This window comes from Triticum aestivum, chromosome 5A, assembly GCF_018294505.1.
Source record: "Triticum aestivum cultivar Chinese Spring chromosome 5A, IWGSC CS RefSeq v2.1, whole genome shotgun sequence".
NCBI classification, from domain to species: domain Eukaryota; kingdom Viridiplantae; phylum Streptophyta; class Magnoliopsida; order Poales; family Poaceae; genus Triticum; species Triticum aestivum.
Genome location: NC_057806.1, coordinates 93,542,351 through 93,553,621, shown reverse-complemented (window position 1 = coordinate 93,553,621; position 11,271 = coordinate 93,542,351). Strand labels below are relative to the sequence as shown.

Here is an 11,271-nt window from a genome sequence, read left to right as displayed (position 1 = left end):
TCCTCCTCTATAAATCTCCGCCTCGTTCCGTTCCGTGCCCCGGAATCGCGAATCGAATTCATTGCTGCTCCGCCATCAACCGCCGTCCGCGTCGATCGTCGTGGTTGTTGCTGGGGTCGGAGACGTGCGATGGCCACGCCGGCGGCGGGGAGGAAGCCCAGGGCGCGGCGGCCGTTCGCGGCGGTCGCGTCGCTGTCGGCGGCCAGGAGGCGGGTGCTGCCGAGGACCGAGGGCTCCGAGAACGTCGAGCCCCTCGACGGGATGTCGTTCAAGGAGTGCCTCCGCCGGTTCAACAAGTTCTCGGGCGAGGCGGCGGCGGCGGCGGGTGTGAAGCCCGCCTTCGCCGTCGGCACCAAGGCGGTGATCAAGAACAGGAGGCCCTGCTCGACGCCTGGTTCCAAGAGGCCGTCATCATCGAGGACGCCGAGAAGGAAGAAGCCGGAACCGTCGCCGTCTAGGAAGAGCTCGACCCCCGCGGCTGCGGCGGCGGCGCCGTACGAGGCGCCGCGCGCGCCGCTGTGGGACTTCTCCGACGAGCTCTGCCAGAAGAAGGTGAGGGCGAGGCTCTCGTCGCCCTGCGACGTCCCGGCGGAGGAGGAGCAGGGGCCAGGACGGCGGCGCGGGGAGGCGGCCTCGCGTGAGAGCGCGGCGTGGGGCGCGACCCTCGAGGAGGCCATGGCCGGCATCCCGGAGCACGGCGAGGGCCGCGTCAGGTACCTGGTGGACACGTTCGAGAGGCTCCTGTCCCTGTCCCGCGGCGACCGCGAGGCGCAGAGCGGAGGCGGCGCCGGGACGAGGAGGAAGAAGGAGTCGGCCTCGATGCCGTCGTCGCCGCGGAAGGCCGAGGAGATCGACATGGCGTCGTACCCCTCCGTCGCGTCGTCGTCCGACCTCTCCTACTGCATCGTCGGCCTGCCCCGCCGCAACAGGTTCATCGATCGATCAATGCTCTGATCCATCCATTGCCGTTCCTGATTCTCTGCCTACGTAACGTACTCATGTAAATCTTCTCGTGATGAATCCAGCAGGAGCAGCAGCGGTGCACGAGACGAGCGTCAGGTCAGGAGATGCAACGTGAGTTTCGTATTCAGAATTGTCCAATTTGGCTGAGTTTTAATACGAACCATCGATGAATTTTGTGGATACGTTCTTCGTCCCTCGATCGCAGAGCGCCGGCTCGTCGGAGAGGAGCTCGTGTAGGAAGGCGACAATGCCTCATCCGTTCAATCTTAGGACCGAGGTATTGACAGTGCAACAAAAATAGATAAATAGCAGTTCATCCATATATGTAGTATCCCAAGGTCTAGTTCAGATTGGTGACTGAAGAAACTGCATTTCTGTTGTTGTGTTCAGCAAAGGGGGAGGGTGAAGGAAGGCAACTTTGTTCAGATGATGAGGGAGATGCTGCTGGAGGAGGAGAGGCTGCGCAACCCGCTCGCGCAAGCTCTCCCATGGACCACCGAAGAACCGGAGGTACGCGAACGAACCACGATCACACTGAGGTTCTTGGTTAATTCCTACTCTACTTCGCTAGAGCAATGAGCATGATATCTCACGTGAAAGTTAAACTGAAAAAGTTAGCTCTTCAGTATAGTTCAGTATAAGACCATGTTTTCCTTATCACTGAAACCAGCAAAACATGTTCAAGTGCAACCTTGCTTGAATTAATTCTCCTTTTTTGGGTGTAGAATCTGGCGAAACCGCCGACGAAAGAGCCCACCGAACCGGTCGATGTCGTGCTTCATAGCGCGGTTCGCGCTGTCGGTCGCTCCAAGTTTGATCATCAGGTAAGCAGTAGCACACTAGTACATTGCATGGTAACAGAGTTTTGGCTCACACAGTCGACGAGTTGACGAAAGAGTCTATGCAAACGTAATGGCTGTTCTTGGATCCTGCAGATCGCGGAGCGCAACATCTTCCTGGAGAGGCTGGAGCTGGAGAAGGAGAGGCAGCAGAAGGTAGCTTCAACTGAACCGAGACTTGTTGTCCCATGGCATTGATCCAGATGCAAGAATTAACTGACATAGTGACATGTGGCATGCATTTCTTTTGTGTTTTGCAGCTGGATGAAGAGGTTGAGATCAAACTGCTGAGGAAGGAGCAGGTGCCGAGGGCGCACCCGATGCCGGATTTCTCGAAGCCATTCATGCCCAAAAGGTAACATAACAAAAACTTTTTCTACTATCATGATCATGCTCCATTTGCGTGATGAGACATGAACTGTGGTTAGTTGGTTGATCATTTCAACCTATTGTCGTCAGCTAAATGAACGTTTGTTGTTGGATGGAAATGCAGGTCAGTGAAGCCCCAGACAGTTCCCAGGGAGCCAAGGTTCCACACCAGGCCGACGAGGCACAGCCCCAAGACCCGGTCATAGCTTCTTGTTTTGCTCGGTCGGCCGTTACAATAAAGACTTGGTCACAGGACAAGTGTAGTAGCAACCGTCGCCGCCATTGGGCAGATCGCTGCTTGGCTAATGGCCTTCTGACAAGAAGGAGAAGACACACACACACATAACACAGACCAATCCTTTTGTAGTATCAAACATGTCTCTGTTTGAGGAGCTAGCTGGGCATTGACGTCAGCTGTTAAACTGTGTATCTAAACATGAGCGATTTGTGGCTCTAATGACTGTATTGCCATCCATTTTAATTGGTGGATGGATAACTTGTCTTGCTTGTCGCCAGTTGGCATGTCTGGGATGTGATTTCGACAGCAGAAAGCATTTCCCTTCATCCTGGGTCCTCCTGCTTAGGGCAGCGAATTAGCCATGTTACCTTGGCAAGATAGAAGTAAGAAGAACCCCGGCCGAGACTGACGCTGCGCAGTGCTGCACATGGAGAGTTTATTGACGCGGTTTTATTGCTCTGTCCATTTCTGGAGGGAAAACTCTTCCAATTTCCAACATGGTTCATCCGGTTTTACTATGCTAGTATAGGATTCAAGAAGCTGGGTGATTTTTTTTGGCTATTATTGCTTAGCATTGTCTGAGATTCTGAAGGGTGCTGTGTGGTTCATACAGTTTGTCACTTGTCGATAGGAAGCCTGGAAGTTCCCATCCACGACAGTGTCCAATAGTGTATGACCCAATAGTGATGATATAGCTTACTCGGCAATACCCAATAGCGTATGACCCTAGGTATGCTTTGGTTGCATCGAGAGCCGAGCTGTGTTTAGAGATTCAGAGCATCTCTAACCCGTTCCTTCAAAACTTTTTAATTCCTTCAAAAGTTCTCTTTTTTTTTGAAACTTTACAAAGTTTGTTTAGGGAATTAACCGCAGCTAATTCTTCCCTCAAAAAATTACCCCTTCCCCACCCCCTCCCAAATTTAATTTATACTATCACTACTTACTAGTTTTTCCCCAGATCCACCCCCATTAGTCCAAATTTGGGCAGAAAACTCCCACGCTCGGGAAATTCTCTCTCCTCCATTGGCGGCATGGCGGCGCTCCTCCCCGGCCATGGCCCAGATGCCCGTGCACCCCCGCCGACCTCCGGTGAAATTTTTCTTCAATTTCTCGTTTTCCCTATCGTCTCCGGCCCACAGCCACACCACGCTCCTCGCCTCCGTACCTCTTTTTCATATCGTAAATTGCGAAATGACATACAATCTCTCATTGAACGTATCCTTTCTCTTCTTTTGGTTCCTATAACCAAGGTGCAAAATCAGTTGAGCTATGATAGGTCAGCATCAATGGAATCCCTAATAAAAGCTTTTAGTTCGTGCCTCACAGTTTCAGCCGCGGTCCAGTACAGCAACCTCTTTTTGATCCCAAGAGTCGCATGAGAAAAAGGGCATTCTCTACATGGGACGGAGCCAAGGCCTTCACGTCTGGGTGACAAATCGGCCATAAGAGTACTCTGGGATGTACACCAGGGCGGCTAGTGTCGAGCATGACCACTAGCAGAGCAACACCATAGATAAAGCGGAGCGTACATCACGACAGAGAAGCACATACACACAAACATGGTTGATGACCGTCGTTGCCGATTCTGATAAATCATTTTCTTCCTTTGCATCTGCATCCTCCATCGTTATCCATCATGGTAGTATGAATTGTTGCCAAGATCTTGGCATAGATGTTGGTAAAACAATGATGAATATGGAAATGCTCAAGTTCTTGAAAACATGCTCATGCACTAGGTTATGTCCTCTATCAATTGGAATGTGCTTTCCGCTTGCCGAGTTGTTCTATGACCATAGTTTCCTTTCCAAATTGAGTATGCCATTCTTTCGGATTCCTTCAGTCAATCAATTGTAAATTTGCCTCAGTCTGGTATGAAGAGTTTCAATTATCTATGTTTCAAAAGTAATTCTTTTTGCCTGACTTAGGAGATAATTCTTCAAGTCACCTTCCCTAAGATGCCCCGTTATGGAATCATGGCAATTTATCTGCTCGCTACTTTGACACTTATTCACCATATTCTTAAGTGTGGAATTGTTGCCTACTAATTGAACCATCGTCTTCAGCTTCTTTTCATCGCTCCTGATATGTGTTTGTGTCTCAGCTCAAGAGATGCTCTTACATCTCACTCCATCTTGAGTTGCTCAATCTTCGAGAAGATTGATTCTTATACAGATTCTTTCTATCATCATCGTGTTGGATGAAGTTCTCAAAGCCAAGACGTCAATATCAATATGAAGTGATGAGTCAACGCCTTCAAGAAGGGAAATTGGGTCATGAAGATTGCGTTAGTTTGGTGTTCCCTCTTCCTCTTAGCCTACGTCTTGAATCTCGGGACGATATTCTTGTTTAGTGGAGGTGAGTTCACAACCCTAGAATAATTTCTTGTGATTAGTTGCATTAGTGAGCATCATGCATCATATTTAATTCCAGAAATTGAATTGAGGAAATCGTCAAGCATCAGAAATCATTTAAAAATGATCAAAATTCAAATTGCTTCAAATGAACCCAAGAAAATGTTCTTGTTAAACCTTGAAAATATAGCAAGAACAAAATTCAAACCAATATTTTTGGTGGCTTAAAAACATTTATTTTGGGTATTTAAATTAATTCACTAGCTATTTGAATTGAAATTATATTCTTCATTAAATTAATATAATTCCAATAATTGTGAAAGTTGGTACGTGGCTCTGGACTAATCTTGATGAGGGCATCAATACCATTGATACACCCACAGCCCCTGTTGCTATACATACTGGACCAATTACTAGAGCTCGCGGACGCCAATTGAATTATCAGTTACTTTTGTTTCTTGGTAACGATTCTAATGTTCATGAGAATATGGTGCTGCCTAAATTGGATACATTTTTTTTGCTTACAAATGAAGGGCCTAGCTTGGACAAGGAAGATGAACCTTGGAGCAAGTTCAAGCATGGAGATGATGGCATGTGCAAGGGGAACAAGAACAAAGTTACAAGTGATGATTCCAGGACTTTGAAACCACCATAATGAGTGCATGAAGCCTTGGACAAAAAATACAAGATGCCACTTAATAAATTTTGTCCAGAGGCTATTCTAGGTGCTGCGTCACCTTATTTTTGGGCCATGCCCATGTAATTTCAAAATACTTGATTATAGGCAGTTTTTAGAGTCCGTATGTGTGGGGAAACAAGAGTTAGGGTTGGTTTCGTACCCCTCCTCCAAGGGCCACGAAATTCCCCCTCTCTCGTCCATATATACAGCCCTTAGGGAATCGTTTAGACTTTGGGTTTTGTTTAGGTTAAAAGTTCACCATAGCTACAACTTCGTGTACTTCGTTTGTGTTCAACGACCAGACCAAGACGTCACAGAACCCCACCTTGATCAATAAAACTTTCATCTTATATTTGTAATATCCAGATTGCAATCTCAGTTTCTTGTTTGTTCTTCGTTTGCTCACAGGAAACAGACCCTCGTGGTCAGGTTGATCGTGCTCCGACGTGGTCAATAACCCCTCGGAAGTTGGTTTAGCGATTGCTAAGGTGCGACGTCTCGCACGTTCGTAGTCAGATTGTCAAGGTCGACTCCCACAGAAAACAATAGCCACCATCTCATCGAAATATCGGGACACCTTTGCCTCTATCAAGTGGTATCAGATTTCCAGCTTGCTTGGTGAGATTTTTATAGTTTTTCGTAGTTTATATCGAGTCTGTTCTTCATACCTACAGTCCACGAAAAAGGCAAAAAAAATTAGGGTTAGTTCATCATATCCGAACCAGTTTGAGCCTTTGCATAGTCTTTTCAGTATTTTGCTTTGTTGAATTTGCGGTTGCATCATCGTGTCTAGTTGCTGGTCTTAGAGTCTAGTCTTTTAGAGTTTTGAGTTCTGGTCATAAGTTGTCACACCGCCGCCGCACCATCATCATCGCCCCTGCCATCTACCACTACCACTTATCCGCCACCGATCCGTCTCCATATACCATCACCAATCCGTATCCATATACCACCACCGATCTGTATCCATATACCATCACAAAAAAAGTCTGGAGACCCCCGGGCAGTTTTTAGGCCAAAATTTTCGCAGGCAATTTTTTTCCCTATCCTATTATAGGCTTTTCTGAGTCTTTTGAGCCACGTGCCATCATAGTGATTTTTTGTCGCACTTTTTCGTTGTCGCTGCCCTGATTTCTGAAAAAAGTCAAAATAAAAAATTCCATGCCCATCCTGTCAGTTTGACCTGAGAAGAGTTTTGAGACACTCGTCATTATAGTGATTTTTCGCAAAAAAAAGAGAAGCACAAAAAAAAGAGGAGCGCCAAAAAAATAGAGCGATTCTTTTTCCAGAGAGTGTTTTTCCCTTGTTTACGTGCAGCGCCGTGATTTTGTTAGTGTTCTAGGCTCGCGTCTCTAGCACGGTCTAGCCTAGGACCAGCACAGTACCATCGTTGAGCGTTTATTCAACCTTGCATATCTGAATTGATTATTGCTAATCTTTTTGCTATCATATTATAAGCCTTCATAGCTCCATATAAATCTACATCGTGCATTTGACTCTCCTTGGTAACCGCTCTATCCAAGCTTTGAAAGTTTTGACTACATCGGTTGCCGATCACCGCCTGCTGCTGGGTAAGAACTGGTAATAATTTGAGATTTGCTTGACGGATTTGTGACACCCACCACCACCACTTGTTAGTAGTCTGTATGATCATATTCTTGTGTGTTTCTATTGCTGCTAACCATGGCAGGATCACAAGCCGACAAGATTGACTGGAAGAACTTGACGAACAAGGAGCTTCATGATAAGTTTTAGCAAATGATGAGTGGATAGGTGCAAGATGTGCTAAACAGATTTGAAGAGGCCACGAAGAAGATAGATGGCATGGAGAAGATGTTCAAAACAAAACTTGTCATGGTGGGTGCACGGCAGATGCCAAGGGATGGCTAAAGAGAGGAGGAGGCTCGAGGGCGCTGGTGGAGTCCAGAGGCGAGGTTGGCATGAGTGGGCGCGGGACGCCGGACATACCCAGGTTCGGGGCTCTCCGGAGAGATAATACCCCTAGTCCTGCCGAGTGTAGTTGGATGATCGATAGTACAATGTCGCTCCTGGAGCTGTATGGGGAAGGAAGGAAGCTGGCCAAGGCTTAGGCTGTTCCCTCTCCTTGGATGTTGCTAACTAGGTATGTGTGTCTTCTGCTTTCTCTCTTGCTCTGTTGCATTGTCTGTCGATCACGGGCTCCTGGGGGGTTTTATAGTCCAACCCCCCGGGGGTACAATGGTAATGTTACAAGTCGGTGGGTCTGTATTGTCGGTGTCCGAGAACCTGGGCTAGGTCCCGCTGATGGCTTGTGGTTCGCCGGGTTGCCTTAGGTGCGGGCTCCACACGCCTAGGGGGACTGTGCACTTTCTTGTCGATCGTCAGGGCGTGGCCGAGTGGAGTCGTGTACAGTGCTCTCTGTCAAGTTGCCGCTTGCTGTCGTCAGCGATGAAGGCGGGGCACTGTAGCCACGCCAGCCCTGGTCAGCGGGTAGGTGAGGGGCACTGTTGCCACGTCCCTGCTGACCAGAGGCATGGGTGGGGCACTATTACCTCGGTCATCGTTGATGGAGGTCTCGTCCCATCGTACGGCCTGGACAGGACGTGAGTTGACCCGCGGCTGGATTGTGTAGCACGCCACGGGTGGCACTGGCTTGTTGAGGAGGCTTCGGTCGTGTCGGGTTCGGCTGTCTTGCACTAGTTGTTGGGGCCGAGTCGACGTGTCTTGCCAGGTCGGCTAGTCTGGTCGGCTTGCGGGGCTTGGCCAGGTCGAGCGACCTGGCCAAGCGCATGCCGGTATTGAGGGGCAGTGCCAACCCCATCGTTTTTTGAAGAGGATCCGAGTTCCATTGCCTGCCTGGGGTCCATCCCCCCGGCAATAGTCCCCGAAGCTATGAAGGTCCGCCGTCTTCGGATGAGCGGGCCTTCGCAGTTTCCCCCTTAAGCAAGGTGGATTCTGCGAGCGCCGGGTCCGGCAACACCCACTGTGTGCCGGTTTTCTCGAAAACCGGATCGTGGCATCCCGGTCGAGGCGGGGACCAAGGAGTCCGATGAATCTTGGGGCAACCCCTCGGGCTTCGCGCGGGCACCATGTGGTGCCCGGAAATCGGAGGGGCCTGACAGGCCACGCGCGTGAAGGGACCGGGCGGCGGGCTGGGCCCATCGCCGGGTGCCCTTGGCCCAAGCGCGCGGATTTATTGCGGCGTCCGGGGGCCAGTTTCTCTTCCCCGGGCAGTTATTACGCGTGTACATGCGCACTTATTGAGGGGTGGTGGAACGGGCGCGTGCAGACGATCCCACTTCCCCACTTCCCCATGTTCAAACTGAGGGTTATAAATTGGGGGACAGGGGGCGGCGGACATTAATCTCGTTCGCGCCCTCTTGTCCCTTTGCTCTCGCTCCGCTCTTCGCAACCTGACGCACTGCGGCGCCCGCTGCTCCGAGCAGAACTCCCTCTCTCCATCTTCATTCTTCTTCTTATTTTGATCATGTCGCTGCCATCGGGCTCCTGGATGGGCTCGAGCGTCACCTCCAAGGACATTGCCCAACTCCGAGCGTCGCGACGCCTGCCGCGGGAGACGGACGTCGGTGTCCGCCTGCCGCGGGGCGAGCAGAGGCCTCGGCCCGAGGGGCAGGAGCGCGTGGTCTTCACGGATTCGGGCTGCCGGTGAGCACCTTCTTCCGTGCGTTCTTGGAGTTCTTCGGGCTCCAGCCGCATCATCTTGGCGCCGGCGCCATCGTCCAGCTCTCCGGCTTCGTCACCCTCTGCGAGGGGTACCTGGGGGTCGAGCCCACGATCGACCTCTGGGCGTGCTTCTTCTCCTTGAAGCAGCAGGGCCCGTCGGCCGGGGAGTTTGCCGACTGCGGCGCCGCCGTCGTGTCGAAGCGGTCGGGGGCGGATTTCCCCAAGATCCCGCTGGAGGATTCTACCAAGAAGTGGCAGAACTCCTTCTTCTACATCCACAACCTTGACGCGGATCGCATCAACCTTCCGGCCTTCGCCATCGCGCCGCCGCGGGTGAACACGAACTGGGGCTACTCGCCCAGGCGCCCGTCGCAGGAGATCATCAATCTCTACGAGCGGGTGACGGTGATGACGACGCAGGAGGGGCTCACCGGCACCGACCTCCTCGCCGCATTCATCAAGTGCCGGGTTCTTCCGCTTCAGGGGTGCTCCTGCCTCATTGGCGAGATGGTCGGCCTTCAAGACCCCAACCGCATGGGGTCGACGCGGCTGTCCACGACGCAGGTCGCGCGCGGCGTGACGACATCTCCAAGGCCAACCTTGGGGAGGACTGGGCGCCGTACAGCCGGTCAAACCCGGCGCCGCAGGTAAGTGTCTGGTCTTCTTACTTTGCTGTCGTGCACCTTCTCGTCTGTCCTGACACGACGCGGGTGGTACTTCTGAACGCGATTCGACATCCTTATGCCTGGGCCTCGTCGCAGGTGGCGCCGGTGGTGCCAGAGGAGCCCGCGGCTCATGGCGGGGAGGAGGAGGCCGAGTCCTACGCCGGCGCTGGGCGTCACGTGGGTAGTCTTATGTTCTTCATGTGTCTTGAGTTGCTGGCCGCGGCACGGAATGGCTGATGCTGACGCCAGTTGCTGGTGTAGCGGTGTTGGGTGGGGAAGGCGGTGACGCGGGCGGAGCCGGGTCCTCGCATGGGGTGGCGCCGAGCCACCCGCATGGGAAAGACAGCGTCGCGCCGCGACCTTAGGCCCCGAAGCGCACGGCGGACCGGCCGGGGCCGGGAGGCCGGCCAAGAGGAAGCGCGGTGGCGGGCACGGGGGCCAACCCCGGTCCCGGTCTTGGCGGGGTAAGCTTCATTTCTTGCTCGCGCTCTGATTTTCTCCTTGAGCTAGTCTTGTTTCTTTTCTGATTATTCCGTCTTCTTCTTCAGGTCGCCAATCACGCTGGGGAGGGCGGCGGCGGAAGCCGCGGCCGCCGAAGGGGCCGAGTTCCGCAGAAGCCGGTCCGACCTCGCCGATCAGGCCGAGCTGGAGGAACAGGCTGACTCGGACCTGGACCTGGACCCGAACGATGCCGAAGCCATGTGTAACACCCCGGATGTGACTTTCCCAATTTGTACTCCAACTCTTGCTGTTTCTGGCGTTAAGTTATTTTATTTTCTCGGGTTCGGGGTTTTGTCTATGTGTGTTGTTATCATTGTCATGCATCTCATATCATGTCATCATGTGCATTGCATTTGCATACCTGTTCATCTCATGCATTCGAGCATTTTCCCCGTTGTCCGTTTTGCATTCCGGCGCTTCGTTCTCCTCCGGTGGTCTTTTCTAGCTTTCTTTCGTGTGTGGGGATTAAACATTTCTGGATTGGACCGAGACTTGCCAAGTGGCCTTGGTTTACTACCGGTAGACCGCCTGTCAAGTTTCGTACCATTTGGACTTCGTTTGATACTCCAACGGTTAACCAAGGGACCGAAAAGGCCTCGTGTGTGTTGCAGCCCAACACCCCTCCAATTTGGCCCAAAACCCACCTTAACCTGCTGCATCATCTAGAGCGTTCGATCACGATCGCGTGGCCGAAACCCGCACCTCATTTGGAGTCTCCTAACTCCTCCTACCTATAAAAGGGCATCCCCTCCCGAAATTCCGGATCAAACCCTACCCTAACCTTCCCCTTGCGCAGCCGGACGTTTCCCCTCCACCGGATGGACATGTCCGCCACCATCGCCGCCGCCACGTGGCGCCTCCTGGTTCACTGAGGCGCCGAGCCCCACATCGCCGCGCCGCCCGGGCCCGGGAAGCCCAAGGCCGGCCCCCGCGGCCCATCTCCCCCACGCCGCGGCCCGAAGCCATCCACCGCCCGCGCCCGAGGCGCCGCCCGACCCCGCTC

The 11,271-nt window shown here is 52.3% G+C and overlaps 1 protein-coding gene across 2 annotated transcripts; it reads left to right on the top strand.

Annotated features, from left to right (window-relative positions):
* LOC123106650 (uncharacterized) lies at positions 1–2,631 on the top strand. Of its 2 annotated transcripts, none has more exons than XM_044528747.1 (8): positions 1–929; positions 1,026–1,074; positions 1,169–1,240; positions 1,354–1,473; positions 1,689–1,787; positions 1,899–1,958; positions 2,063–2,157; positions 2,296–2,631. In XM_044528747.1, exons 1-8 carry the CDS (start codon positions 130–132, stop codon positions 2,375–2,377), a joined length of 1,377 nt encoding a protein of 458 aa, XP_044384682.1. In that variant the 5' UTR covers positions 1–129; the 3' UTR covers positions 2,378–2,631. The 2 variants fall into 2 exon arrangements, with proteins under 2 accessions (XP_044384682.1, XP_044384683.1); XM_044528748.1 differs by having other exon boundaries at positions 2–929; positions 1,029–1,074.
* The last annotated feature ends 8,640 nt before the right edge of the window (positions 2,632–11,271 follow it).

Coding starts and splice junctions, on each gene's coding strand:
- LOC123106650 (XM_044528747.1), top strand. CDS start 130: ATGGCCACGCCGGCGGCGGGGAGGAAGCCCAGGGCGCGGCGGCCGTTC. Junction 930..1,025: donor GGCCTGCCCCGCCGCAACAG/GTTCATCGATCG, acceptor TGATGAATCCAG/CAGGAGCAGCAGCGGTGCAC. Junction 1,474..1,688: donor GGACCACCGAAGAACCGGAG/GTACGCGAACGA, acceptor TTTTGGGTGTAG/AATCTGGCGAAACCGCCGAC.